Here is a 14,998-nt window from a genome sequence, read left to right as displayed (position 1 = left end):
CTCCTCTTTTTGTCGAATCAACTACTACAAACTCGTCACGAGAAACCCCGTTTTCGGAAAGATCCATTGTCGGGCGAAGAAGCCAGATGTTTGAAATATTTGAATGGAGAACTTCCACTAGGAAGCAAATCATGGAAGATGCTAAACCAAATATATTTCCCGGTTAATTGTAAAGGTAATCATTGGGTCCTAGGTGTTGTTCACCTTAAAGAAAGAAAGATCTTAATGTACGACTCAAATCGTGGAGAGGGACGACGGGAGACCAGGGGTATGAGTTTTTTAAAGTCTATGTTGCCATTTTTAATGAAAATGTTGGAGGACAACGAAGAAGAAAAGAAAACCGTGAAGAAGAATCCATGGGCAGTCGAACACGCTGAATTTGTTCCGCAACAAAAAAACTCGTAATGTTTATCTCACAAATTGATATTATTATAACTTATATTAGGCCACTTAACAACTGTATTATTACTAATTAGGACTGTCATATTTGTACCACAGGGATGACTGCGGACTTTATTTACTCAAGATACTCGATTGTCTAACATCTGGAGAACCATTAGCTGATTGGTCATTGAATGATATAACCGAATATCGACGCAACCTATGCTTAAAGTTGTTTAATTACCACAGTCTCAGATAAGGTACGAGTTGGAATCTTAGTGTGTTAGCATATTACTTCATATATTACTGAAACTAGGTACATTATCATGAAAAAAATGAATTACTAAAACTAGGTACATAACCATGATAATCATGCATCTCTTTTTGTCGTAACTCACTGCTCGATGTTGGTTAAATTTTTTTGTCGAATCCCGAGCTCCTTGATGAATGTTGTATAGTTTGTGTTGCTTATATGTGTAGTTTCAGGAGTGAAGGAGTTTGAGCCCTAATTTGGTGCACTAATCCTCTACATGACCTTCTTGAGATCTAAGCAAGTTCCCCTGTTGACCGAGTTGTGTAGTGGACTACGACTCCTAGTATTGAACTAATAAATCTGTTGTGGGATAAACAGAAGAGAAACTCGATAACTTTGTCTCTATAAATTCCCTTGCTTCGGAGCTGCTGGATCTTTTTGAGTTTCACCTATTCTACTTATAGCTCTAAGTCCTAAGAGTTGGGATTGGCCGATCCACCTGAATGATACGTGGATGAGCTACATTTTGGAGTGCTTGAGTCGATCCAAACAAAGGTCAAGTTGGTTTTTTATGTTTAAATCGTTGAAGTTTAATTTGAAGTATTAGAGTTTGTAGCATCTCTCTCTCTCTCTCTGCATATATAATGTGAAATCTCTTAGGTTGAAGTATTTCATTATTTTGTGTGTCTGAAACATGTGGTGTCTTTTGTTCAGGAGCATGGGATGGTAAAGAAAGGGGAAGAGGTTGCTCTAGTGCAGAGAGGGAAGCAACCAATTTGGCGGTTCCAGTCTACTCACAATATCCAGGTCAGGCAAGTGGATTTCTGCTACACCAAAGAGTAACTACAACTGATCGGACTTCGCGTACCCTTTGGCATATGTTTTCTGGCATATTCGTTCGATGGGGGTTTTCGCTAGAAGATTCCCTTCTCTCATGAATAGAGAGGTCTTTTGTCTCCTTGTCAGCTTCATCACATATTGTTGATATTTATCTTTGATTTTGGCAAATATGCTATCGATGACTAAAAAAGTCTATTACTAGACAGTTGGCCTTTTTGTTTGAATTTCGTTTCTTGTGCTTTTTGTGGACAAGTCTTTGGTTGTGGAAAAGTCTGTATTTCGGTTCTTGTCTTTTATATGTTATGAATCATATATTCCAATTAGTTTTTCTTCCTGCATTCAAATATTTCATGAATCGTTTAAGTCTGGACTCTGTCTACACAAATGTAGACTGAGTCTAGACTCTGTCTAGACTCTGTCTAGACTCTGTCTAGACTCTGTCTAGACTCTGTCTAGACTCTGTCTAGACACTTTGTATCGATGTTGCCTATTACGTTAAAACAAACCGAATTACATTTAGGAAGATTTTAAAAGGCCTCCCCGTTTTTGTTAAAAGGCCTCCCCATGTTATCGTTGACTTGGTAAAACACGTTTGACTTGGCTTGGTTAAAGGGCCCCCTCTTTGAATGGGTGAAAAAAACCCCCTTTAAGGGTGTATTTAACCCACATTAACATTTTAGTTGTTAATTATTAAACTTCCTAAAACCCAAATCCCTAGATCCCAAATCCCTAGAAATTCCTCTCTTATATTCTTCTTCCCTCTTCTTCCACCGGAATTGTCAACATCACCGGCGACCATCATCGACGGGGAAAGTTCATCGGAGTTGTGCAACAATCTCACATTGTTAGTTGAAGTTGTTTTTTTTTTAGTACTAACTGTTAGTTGAAGTTGTTTTTTTTTAAACGTAAAGTTTTTTGATCAAAGGTAAAGTTTTATTTTTTAAAATAAGAACGGCTCGAGCCGATAATTTCAGTACCTACTGTGCAAAATTACGGTGGGCTCGAGCCGTTTTTGTTGCTAAAAACGGCTCGAGCCTCGAGCCCACCGTTTTTTTGCACAGTAGGTACTGTGCAAAAATACGGTGGGCTAGAGCCGATTATAGCAACATAAACGGCTCGAGCCCACCGTAATTTTGCACAGTAGGTTCTGTGCAAAAATACGGTGGGCTAGAGCCGTTTTTGTTGCTACAAACGGCTCGAGCCCACCGTTTTTTTGCACAGTAGGTACTGCGCATATTTTCGGTGGGCTCGAGCCGTTTTTAGCAACATAAACGGCTCTAGCCCACCGAAAAGTTGTATCTTCTTTTGTATCTCTCTCTCTTTTGTATCTCTCTCTCTTTTGGCACATATCTCTCTCGGAGTTTTGTATCTCTCTCTCTTTTGGCGCATATCTCTCTCTCGGAGTTTTGTATCTCTCTCTCTCTCTCTCTCTTTTGTATCTCTTTTGCGGAGTTTTGTATCTCTCTCTCTCTCTCTCTTTTGTATCTCTCTCTCTTTTGGCACATATCAAAATATAACATTTCAACCATATAAAAAACCAACCGTTTTAACATATCAAAAGATAAAGTATCTAAAGCCGTTCAAATTATAAAAGTATCCGACATCATTCAAAAGTTTCCGACATAGGTCTCAAAATATAAAAGTATCTAAAGCCGTTCTAGGTCTTCCTCCTGCCCACGGCCTTTGTTTTTGTCCTCTTCCTTGTATTTTCTTCCTGAACCCTCTGGGGTGCCTCTGGAAGTTGCTCCTCCCTCAATACTTGGTGAAGTATTTCCTTTCCTGCATCCACCCCAGACAAATCTAGTGCAGCAAGGGCATGCCGAATACCCTCTCTCTGAAAAAAAAAATCAAGTCTGTTAACATGTATTTCCATCAATACTAAATAAAGTAGATTACATGCTTTATGTGTACTTACGTAGTAAGCAATCGAACCGAGTGAGCTTTGTGCTTGGTTCGTCTTCCGATGGTTTGGGTTTTGGACCTTCGGGTGTGAAATTCGACTAAACCACTCAGCATATCTATCATCGACCTCCCAAGCCGAACTAACCCGTTGCGACCTATCTTTCTCGTTGAGGACATGATGTTCCCAGTTCTCCCAATACCATGTATGTTCTCCATAATCCTTTGCTTCACTCCTTCTCTTCTTTGTTGCTCTCATGGGGGCAGACGGAATATGTTGAACCACACCAAATTGCCTCAACACCCTTTCGGGTTGATACGGCTCGGCAATATCATCAAATACGATACAACCGCTGTAGAAGGCGTATAGTGGGGGAGATGACTCACCAATGCCCATGAGTCTATATGGGTCCCAAATAACCTAAATAACACAATTATTATACTAGATGCTCATTCAATGTCAAATTAACATGCAAAATACCATAGTATATAGAATTTTACCTCTCGCTCCTCTAAATCGTCGATCATCTCTCGGAGGTTAACCAGTCTGTCATCTAGATTTCCATGTGCATCATGCTCCGTCCATCTACCCATCAGAGGCAAATCGGGCCTAATGTCGAAATCCTTTTTCAAATCCGACAGACCAAGCTTAAAGTGCTCGTCAATCCATGCCTAAACAAGAAAACAATTAGTAACCAAGAAGATAGACTCCTAAATTAATCAACTTATAATAATGTGAGAAATACCTGGAGGAGGGGCAGATAACCCGCCATTTGTCCACCCTTAGTGGAAGCATGACCGAGCTGCCTATAAAGATAAGAAAGCACAGCCGTGCCCCACGAATATTCAGGGACCTTCGTCAAGTCCATCAAATATGTAAGGTAGCAAACAGGCACCTTCGAACCACTCTTGTCACAAAAAAGAGTCGAGCCCATAAGATGGAGAAGGTACCCTCTGACGCAAAAGTCTTTCTTCCGTGCGTCATCTTTGTCTAAGCTACCCGAACAGATTTCCCTCAACCACAACATTCGGACACTCTTGCACTTAGTCGTCTTCAATTCTGCTTCCGCAGCCTCAGGTGTCACCCCTAAACCTTTCACCAGAAGATTGCATTCATTTACATGATCATTATCAAGATGAACTGAGTGACCTGTAATCTGAAGTCCTGTAATACGATGCACATCCTCTAGTGTGATCGTCATTTCTCCAAATGGCATGTGAAAGGTGTTAGTATCTTCATGCCACCTCTCCGTGAAAGCCGTGATAAGAACCCGGTCAAGTTTCTGGTAAGAGTATTTGGCGATTTGCAGAAGTCCTGATGCTTCCACCTTCTGACGAACTACTTTACACTCCAGTTCTATGTCCCAGACATGATCCTTCTTTGAATCCCGTATACTTTTACTTTCAAGGGCCCCCACTTGCACGCCACTTGCGTGATTATGTAGTTTCAAAACAGGACGATCCTACGTAAACAAACATAAAAGTTACGTTTATTGAAAGTTAACAATATATTATTATATTAAACATTCATAAGTGCGAAAAATAGAAAAACATACACGTACCTTGCCATTCCAAATTTGGTAAGCAATATGGTTCTCATAGTTCTTGAGAACGCTACGGTCCGTCGGCCCTCCTGGAAAAGGATCCGCACCTGCTTCACCTGTCGAACCGTCGACAATCTGCTTCCTAGCATCCTCCTTCCTCTTTCTCGCACTTACAGTTTGTGCGACACGTTGAGACATGACTAAAGATAAAATAGGATATATAAATAAAGTCAAACAACTTGGAAAAAAGAAAAAAGATGATTCATTCATTCTGAGGAGGCAAGGTTGATGATTCATATAGAGAGAGTGGGAGATTTTAAAGAGAGAGAGAGAGAGAGGAGAGATGCCTAAAAAATTGACCTACTGGCCAAAATACGGTGGGCACGAGCCGTGAGATGCCTAAAATTCGGTTCGAGCCCACCGAAAATATGAACAGTAGCTACTGCGCATATTTTCGGTGGGCTCGAACCGAAAATGTGCACAAAATTCGGCTCGAGCCCACCGAAAATATGCACAGTAGCTACTGTGCATATTTTCGGTGGGCTGGAACCGAATATGTGCACAAAATTCGGCTCCAGCCCACCGTAAAAATGCACAGTAGCTACTGTGCATTTTTACGGTGACCTGGAGCCGTATCTTGTCATATTTTCGGTCTGGTTCGACCGAAGTTATGCTTGGTGAAGATAAAATTGGGTGTTTTCAATCTCTACGGTCTGGTACGACCGTATTATGATTTTTAAGCATTAAATTTACCAACTTAAACTAAATTAAACAAAAATCATGAACATTATAACAACTAATACAATCCAATCCAGAAATCAATCCAATCAAAACCCTATTACTAATATAAACTAACTATACTATTGGGTATGTAAAAATCAAACTTTCCCTAAATCAACATCAGAAATAACAGAACCCTATGTATTATGAAACTATCCCTCCTTCAACAAACCGAAAACCCCTTTTTAATAAAAACCCTAAAATCAGAACTCAAATCTAGAGACATATATACAGAGAGAGAGAGAGAGAAAGATATAAGGAGAGAGAGATATACTAACCGTTGGTAATGGTGAAGAATGAGAGAGAGGGCGAGAGACCTAGAGCACGAGAGAGACCTAGAGCACGAGAGAGAGAGAGAGAGAGAGAGAGAGAGAAGGCGGGAGATAGAAAGAGAGAGGGGATGAAACTGGTTGTGGGAAGGAGATGGTCTTTTAGGGTCAATTTTGGTCTTGGGTTAAGTTTGACCTAACGGCGTTAACTTTGCCGTTAGGTCAAATATAGAAGAGGGGGGTGCTCCTTTGCAGAGGGGGCCCTATAACCAAATGGGTTATAATGAGGGGCTCTTTTAGCGGGGAGGCCTTTTAACAAAAACGGGGGGGCCTTTTAAAATTTCCCTTACATTTATTATACTTCATAACTATTACATTACTTAGTAACAGAACTCTTAAAGCGCTTGAATAGTATTATTGTAATACTAATATGCACTAAAATAGTTGTCGAACATGTGAGGTTGGGTCTGCATTCAATACAGCTGGCCATATTGTACTGTCGTGTGAATCACCGTCCCAAGCAGGACATGGTTTATGTTGAGCTTCCTGTGTGATTCAAAAGATAATCGAAATGCACATTTTAGAATGTTGTAAACTAAACTAGTAACTGGTAACAAAACACAGAAATATACTTACTACTCTGTAACGTTCTCTAGCGTCAGAAACCCACTCAAACCTATTGCAATTCTTGTTCTTACAGAGAAGGAAATAACCTATCCCATTATTATTAGCATCAGTAGCATACATCAACGACATATAACTGAAACAACCCATTTCACAATAGCAAAAGTTCCAACCACATTCGTTAACGGAATGGTCTAAACTCTTACATATTTGACAATGAGTAGTAATGGACATGGTAACTAGTCTAAGATTTTGTGGTAACTATCTTGTGTCAACAAAGAGGGAGTTGTTGTGGTATATATAGAAGAGAATATATTCTCTTCTCACAATCTAAATCATTTAATTTTTTTTGTGTACAATTTTTTTTTTTAAAGAAAATATAACTTTTATGAAACCTAATCGTTGTACTCAAACCTATTTTTTGGTGTCTTTGAGAATTCCGCGTTTCTTCATGATAGCATCATGTTTTGCCAATGCATCTTCGGTCCATTCGAATTGGTTGCATTTGAAACACCTAACGAATTTCCGACCACGACTACCACGATCTTCTGATGAGTGAACACGCATCCAACCTCCGCAGTTAGGCTTTGTGCATGGATAACCATCCCATGGACAATCTTTTATGTCGTGGTTATCCTCGTCGCAGTAGTAACAAGTCTTTGGAATGATTTGTTTAACACTCGTTGTTTTTGACTCGTGTATGGCATGATCAAGCCACTTGAATGTTTCACACCAACTAAATTGACATGCTAAATATCTTCTTCCAGGACACGGATGGCCTTCGAGTACATGTAACTTTTGAATGCCGATACATGTACTAACAGAACACCTTGAATACATCCATGGGCATTTTGTTGCAGTGTGTGTGGTTTCTTCGCATAGTTGGCAAACCTCCATCGAACTTGAACTACTCATACTTTGTACAATTTGAGACAAAGTAAAGCTTGATAGAAATATAAAAGGTTTGTAAAATTAAAGTAGTCCTGTACCCCTTTTATAATGAAAAACTTTTTATAGAAAACACTAAAATATATTGTGCCAGTACATAAAAACAAAACCCGATTTGTTCTTTAAAAAGTTAAGAATATACCTATATAAATATGTGTGGTGTGAATGGAACTTATTTCTATAATAGTATGAACTAATAACACAACTACTCAACAATTATTTCATGGCTAATTCAAGTGTAGATATATGTCCAGCTTGTAAAATGGAAGGACATTTATTGACCGATTGTCGATGGAACTATTCTGTATGTCAATACGGTTGCAACGGATTCATGTTATTAATGTTTACTCCTGACGTTAGAGGAAAGGGTTACTTTCTATTATGCGGAAATAATAAGTGTAAGACTTTCGAATGGTTATGTGATGCGACGCTGAAAGAAACAACAGTAAGTTGGTTTAATTTCATTCATGAATTTATATTCTTACAAGATTACTAATTTTTCACATGTTATGATATGTAGGATGAAATATGTTGTTTATGTTATGAGTTCGGCCATAATCTACACAGTTGTCCGTCGGGATTAGCTTCATGGGAATGCACGTGCGATGAGATATGCAAGGGCAAGGATGTTGCTTAGTGTTCTTGTAGGAATTTATTATGTTTTGATGTTGCATTTTATATACGTACAATTTATTCACAACGTTTTGTCTGGAGTAGATTGAAAATAAAAGTTCATTTGATCACATAAGCAAAGATACATATTGGCACATATGCCTATCGCTATTACTACTAATCGTACTAATGAACCAAACACTTTTCCAAACAGAGAAACAATTATTTAACTAGTACATAGGGGTTTAGAAAGCATCACTATCAGACGAATTTTCGATGAGATTAGGATCGTCTTCATTGTCGGAACCAACGGTATAAATATCCATATTGGTTCCCAACATAGTTCGAACATAATCCGAATAATTGTCTGTCTCGTTGCGCATCGAGTACGGAGAACACAAATGCTCGACATCTAAACCATTACGCAAATGACTATGACGAAGTAGCCTTAGTCTCATTCGATCATTGTCTTCTCTTACATATAGTAAAGCCCGGTTATAGTCTCTAGCGTTGTCTCGAAGATGGACAGCTTCACGGAAAATTGGAACCCTAACTCCTAAATTAATGCATTGCTCATGTAGGTGAATCCTGGTTCGAATCTCTAAATCTAACACCGTCAATCTATTTCTTCGTCCGTTACCATTCCGAAAAAATTCTTCTTCTTCTTGCAATCTTCGAGCCATTTGTCGTAATTGGAATCTTCGTCTATTCAACACGGTAGAATCGTTTAAGTTGTTATTACCTGTATTCATTATGGATTTGAATTGTTAGGTTCCTTAAATTGTTTTAGTGTGTACTTAAGTAGATGAAGTGTGGAATTGGGTAATGAAATTACAACATATATAGAACTCTAAAATGAATCTCAGGAATAAAAATTATGGAGATTTTGAAAAAAAACTATTATATGACTCAGTCTAGACTGCATCTGAACGAGTCTAGACTGATTCATACACTAAATGTTAAAGTAATAAGACAACTCAAGCCTTTCAATCAATCAACTTTTTGGGTAAGTTTATAAAAAGAATAATGACAAGCTAAATCTAAGAATCAGATATTCAATTATGAAGAATAAAAATGATGGAGATTTTGAAAAAAAAACTATTATATGACTCAGTCTAGACTGCATCTGAACGAGTCTAGACTGATTCATACACTAAATGTTAAAGTAATAAGACAACTCAAGCCTTTCAATCAATCAACTTTTTGGGTAAGTTTATAAAAAGAATAATGACAAGCTAAATATAAGAATCAGATATTCAATTGTGAAGAATAAAAATGATGGAGATTTTGATAAAAAAAACTATTATATGACTCAGTCTAGACTGCATCTGAACGAGTCTAGACTGATTCATACACTAAATGTTAAAGTAATAAGACAACTAAAGCCTTTCAATCAATCAACTTTTTACACGTCAATCAAACAACTATTTACTCACATGGCAGCTTGGAGAATCCATAAATCTCATTTTCCAATTGACTATAATAATGGGTGATAGCATCTATTACAAAGTTGTTATTACTACTAGTCTATCAATCTTCTTATTCTACTTCTTTATCATCTTCTTCTACTTAGTCATGGGAGGATTTAACGACGGCATTTGCTTCAGTTGTCGAGATGCTGGGCATAAATTGGTTGAATGCCCTACAAGAAAAATGTGTCCGAGGTGTGGAGAGGGTGTAATGCAATGGTTAAGGGTCAACAAAAACAATGAAAATCATGGTAGGTATTTTTTCAATTGCTCGTCACGTTGCAAATATTTTAAGTGGGATGAGGGCGAGACATCACGAACAATTGAGACTAATGAAAATATCTCAATTAACGGGAAATTGAAGGACGACGAAATTGCCCAGCTGGAGAATATGTTTGAAAATTTAGCTCAAATTGCTGAGAAAAAAGATTTAGAGATCACAACTACTGTGACAAAAATTGTTGTGTCGATGAAGAAAAATAATCTTTGAATTCTCGTTGTGTGTATGTGATTTTTACTTGTTGCACTTTTGAATACTGATATGTATGTGGGTATTCCAAGGCGTAAATTAATGTTTTTCCATGGTTGTAAGTAACTTAGACGATAAAAATGATGACAAGACGATTGCAGGAGTCTAGACTCAGACTGCAACAGTCTAGACTCAGACTGCATGAGTCTAGACTTAGACTGCAGGAGTCTAGACTCAGACTGCAGGAGTCTAGACTCAGACTGCAGGAGTCTAGACTCAGACTGCAGGAGTCTAGACTCAGACTGCAGGAGTCTAGACTCAGTCTGTGATTCACGTTTTCTCGTGGACTCTTTTCGTATACAAATTTTAACTAGTCAAATTATATAATAATTGCAAATCAAAAATACATATTCATTCATCGTGGCATACATCAAAATTGTACTACAATCACTCCAAAATATTTAACCAAAGTTCCTTTAAGTGTTGAACCTGCATACTTTTGTTCAAATAACTCGTGTTATACACCTACAAATACACAACTAAGGTTGTAAAAAACTTAATAAGCAAAGATATTTTGTTTTTACAATTGCATCAAAGAGGAAGGGTCTGACAAAAAGATGGAACTGCTTCATTCGAACGGCAAGTCTTCCGATTATGTCCCAATTGATGACATCGACTGCATGTCTTCTTTTGTCTTGGTAAAGACTCCCCGCGCGATTCTCTTCTTGCTATCTTTGGTCTACCTCCTCGACGTCTGGTAGTTGGAGGTCTAATAAATGAATCATCACGAAGGTCTGGGCATGACCAACCCGATTGAGATGTGACGGGGAACACAGATTCGGCATAAGCTTTGCGCACTGTTTCAAGATAGTAATATTTGTTGCAATAGTCGTAAATGTGTAAGTCCTCGCGTTTAATAACCGCGATAGCATGTATACATGGTAGTTGCTCTAGATCAAACACCCTACAACTGCAAGTTTTATTAAGCATGTCAACTGTTTCACTTGTACGATCATAGTTTACCTGGAACTCGGTTGAACTGATTGGTATAACGAAATATGGGGCTGCCTGTTCCATCCGTGAAGTTACCTTGTCTGCTGCCCATTGGGTTAGAATTGTTTCCCTCGTACTAGATTGTTGCCGACGTTCAAAAAACCATTGTTGTATGGTTGCTCTAATGTATTCAACGACATGTGTGATAGGAAGTTCCCTTGCTTCACGCATCAAACCATTAAAACTTTCAGCTATGTTTGATGTCATGATATCATACCGCCTCTTACTCCCATAAGCACGAGCCCATCTCTCAACTCCAACATCACGCAAATAACGACCAACGTTTGGAAAAGCAAGATCCAACTCAAGGAATATCCGTTCAAACTCTGAAAGTTTGTAACTCTTGCTTGCTCTAAAAAATAACGAAAGGAAATCATCTTTTTTAAACTTTGCCTTCAAATTATTACTAAGGTGGTAAATGCATGTACCGTGCATTGCATTAGGAAATACATTTCGAACTCCTTTCAAAATACTCCTATGTCGATCTGAAACAATGACTAAGTCGTTAACATCGCCAATAACTCGACGTATATGAGATAGAAACCAAGGCCAAGACTCATCATTTTCCGAATCACCAATGCCGAATGCAATTGGGTATATGTTATTGTTTCCATCAAGACCAGCAGCAACAAATAGAGTACCAAGATACTTAGCTTTCAAAAAGGTCCCATCAATCACAATAACAGGTCGAATGCATTCCTTAAACCCACGTATGCAACAACCAAGTGCCATAAAATAAAATTTGAAGTGATTTGAGTTACCTTTTTCAATGTGGCATATGGTACCTGGATTACTCCGACACAACTCATTTGAGTAGTTACTCAATACAGCATACGCTTCATCAGGAGACCCCCTCACCAAATCAATCGCACGTTCTTTTGACCGCCAAGCAACATCGTAACTAATAGTGATACCAATATCGTTTTGTATGTCCTGGATTATGTCATGCGGTTTGTGTTTTCGTTTCACTCCTACAAACTTGTGCCTTATTAACTCTCCAATAACTCTAGAAGTAGCTTGTCTATGCACACGGTGGAGGTTGCCAATCTTGCTGCAAGTATGAGTGTCTTCAAACTTAGACACCCTAAAGAAATTAGATTCGCCGATTTTAATTGCTCGTAAACTCCACCTGCAACCTTCAACTGCACAAGCTATTGACCATAAACTCTTTGTTGATTTCTTTACTCGAAACTCAAATTTTTCACTGACAGCCCATAAACTCATCTTATCTTTTAATGCACTCTTGCATTTAAATACCTCATACACTTTCACACCCAAGTCTTTCTTTCCTGAACCTGACCCTTCGTCTTCATCTTCATAAATGTTACACATAGATTCAAAACTACTCGGAAGTGGTGGTAGATCATGTAAAGAAGGAACAATTATAGGCACATCAACATCTTCCGTACCTAAGTCTTCTAAAGGCTCCTTACCTTTAACTTTTTCCTGCTCGCAACCACTTCTACCAAATGGATTTTCACTAAGTACTTCAACATCATCAGATGATCCACCCCCTACATCAAAATTAACTTCATCGGAATATTCCCAAATCTCAGAACAACTCAAATCAAACAAATAGTCTTCTTGTTCTCTAGAACAAATGTCTGGTTTTAACTCTTCTGCGAGTTCTTCCTTTACACCCGAAGAACTCAAATCTACCACATAATCTTCTTCATCGAGAGAATAATGGTCATGTCTAAAATCTCCGGGTTCTTCTTCTCCACCTACCTCAACACTTTTTCTGATCATAGGTTCTTCTGTAACTGTTCTGTTTGGTGAGGTGGTCGGATAGTTAGTGAATGGAATGTTCAAATCTATCGAGCACACTTGTTCTCTTTGAGGAACTTCCTCTGGTATTAGGTATTCCTTTTCTACGTTTTTAGAGTGTGAACCACCTTCCATAGTAACATACAATGGAATACACTTCGGGAAATTACCTTTGACAAGTGTCCAGAAAAATGTGAAGTCACGCTCAACCTGAATTTCCATAGGTGAAGGACTCTGAATCGTCCCCGGAACCATAAAACTCAATTTTGGCAAACTTGTCGTGCTATCTTCACATACTATATCTTTAACAACTTCACGAAATTCTCTAAGTGTAGTCCCGCCTGATACAACTATTCCGGCTTGTTTACCACCAATATACTTTATTTCGTTATTCACATTTTCTAATTTACCACCATGAAATAACCAAATGCTCACGGATTCCATTACGGATTACCCTACAAAACAAAGATAAGTTCATTATGTATACGTAGTAAAATTAATACCAACTTCTAAAATACATACAAACATGACATGAATTTAACATGTAAATTGAAAACACATAACATGAATTCGATATGATTGCACTTTTTCTTTTTAACCCATACTTCATATAATATCATAAGTAATATTATACATTTTTCAGTTTATCTTCTTAATTAGATTAACATAATAAATACACACTTTTTCTCTTCATTGGACCAACACTTTAGGCACTCATGTTTCTCATTCATTCATTCTACTCTACCTTGGGTTAGCATTTCAACTTAACTATCCTTCTTCTTCTCTAACTCTTCTTCCTTTTCACTATCTAACTGAACTGAATTCCCTTCCTTGATGACTTTTCTAGCTTCTCAAATGATTAAGTCACAAAACTAGCCAATAAATCCCAAATCAATATTAAACATGCTTAAATTTCTAATATGTACATTAATATACACCTCTATAAACACATAAATATTATTCCCAAGTAATAATTTTATCACAACATAAATATACACAATCATCTTAATTAGGAACTCAGGATCTAATTACTAGTATACAAAAGAAAGACCTAGTATTTCTTCATGGAAAACCCAAGTTAGGTTGAAGTTCTGGTTGAGTTTAGAATCTGGACCCATAGATCTCGCCGTACTATAAACATCATAAGGAGCTACATACTTAGGCATATCCACTGGGAACCGAACGTTTACTTTATTAGAATCATCACTAGTAACACCAAATGCAGCTCCATATAAGTAAGGAGAATCATCGTACCAAGTACGAGTAAGTCCAGAATCATTAGTTGGTGGTATATACTGTCCACCAACATTCAATCTATACATAGTCTGAAAATTGGTATTTTGGGGATCGATCAAATGATCCGAAAATCCAACCATAGCTGCAGGTTCGAATAAGTCGGCCATAGAGATGACCTCAATGCCATTGACAATCAAGATTAATCATTATGTTTTAATTGTATTAAACCAACCATAGAGAATACTAGGTATGAAAGACCAACTATCTTACCTATCATGGAATTAAACCAACCATAGAGATGGTTTAATTGTATTTCTTCATCAATTAAACCAACTATCATGGAAGCTAGATTGATAAGAAACCATGACAAGTAACAAAACAATAACAGCTGCAACAATCTGGGAGGAAACTTGTGGAGAGACACTTTTATCTTCACTATGGCATTTTGACAAACAGTAGATGTGCTATATTTATTATGTGGGTAAGAACCCTAGTTAGACTCCATTAAACCCTAATTGAAGTAGTTTGAAGATAAAACTTAAATAATGCCACTGATATAATACTAATAAAATCATGGATTTCATGAAATGAGATCTATGATCAAACAGGAGATGTGTCTTATGCTCCATTAAACCCTATAGTTGAACCGAAAAAAAAACATCCAGAGAGAGAGATAGCCATACCTGCATCAAAGATATTAGTGTGTGTGAGAGACCAACTATCGATCCAAAGAAACGGCGCGAGAATGAGAAGTAAACGAAGAAGTTTATGGGAAGATTTTCGTTCTACTAGAGAGAGAGAGTTTTACTCGGGCTGATATCCTTGTTATTTTCGGTTGTCTAGATTATCTAGAC

The 14,998-nt window shown here is 37.7% G+C and overlaps 1 protein-coding gene and 1 long non-coding RNA gene across 3 annotated transcripts; one reads left to right on the top strand and one right to left on the bottom strand.

Moving 5' to 3' along the window:
- The first annotated feature begins 23 nt into the window (after positions 1 to 23).
- LOC147552170 (uncharacterized) lies at positions 24 to 8,179 on the top strand. 2 transcript variants are annotated; one of them, XR_015238199.1, is made up of 6 exons: positions 24 to 401; positions 499 to 641; positions 862 to 1,189; positions 1,349 to 1,441; positions 7,451 to 7,552; positions 8,059 to 8,179. It is a non-coding gene; the product is annotated as an uncharacterized LOC147552170 (long non-coding RNA). The 2 variants fall into 2 exon arrangements; XR_015238198.1 differs by lacking the exon at positions 7,451 to 7,552 and having other exon boundaries at positions 1,349 to 1,446.
- Positions 8,180 to 10,478: 2,299 nt separating this feature from the next.
- LOC147552169 (uncharacterized) lies at positions 10,479 to 14,936 on the bottom strand. The gene is made up of 2 exons (XM_086669981.1): positions 14,828 to 14,936; positions 10,479 to 13,363 (listed from the first exon to the last, which is right to left on the bottom strand). Exon 2 carries the CDS (start codon positions 13,350 to 13,352, stop codon positions 10,680 to 10,682), a length of 2,673 nt encoding a protein of 890 aa, XP_086526107.1. The 5' UTR covers positions 13,353 to 13,363; positions 14,828 to 14,936; the 3' UTR covers positions 10,479 to 10,679.
- Between the last annotated feature and the right edge of the window lie 62 nt (positions 14,937 to 14,998).

The sequence above is a fragment of the Eschscholzia californica genome, unplaced genomic scaffold, assembly GCF_041429995.1.
Source record: "Eschscholzia californica isolate CP2 unplaced genomic scaffold, dmEscCali1.0.p SCAF_3, whole genome shotgun sequence".
Taxonomy (NCBI): Eukaryota; Viridiplantae; Streptophyta; class Magnoliopsida; order Ranunculales; family Papaveraceae; genus Eschscholzia; species Eschscholzia californica.
The sequence above is the reverse complement of the archived record's forward strand: the minus strand, read 5'-3'. Positions and strand labels throughout refer to the sequence as shown.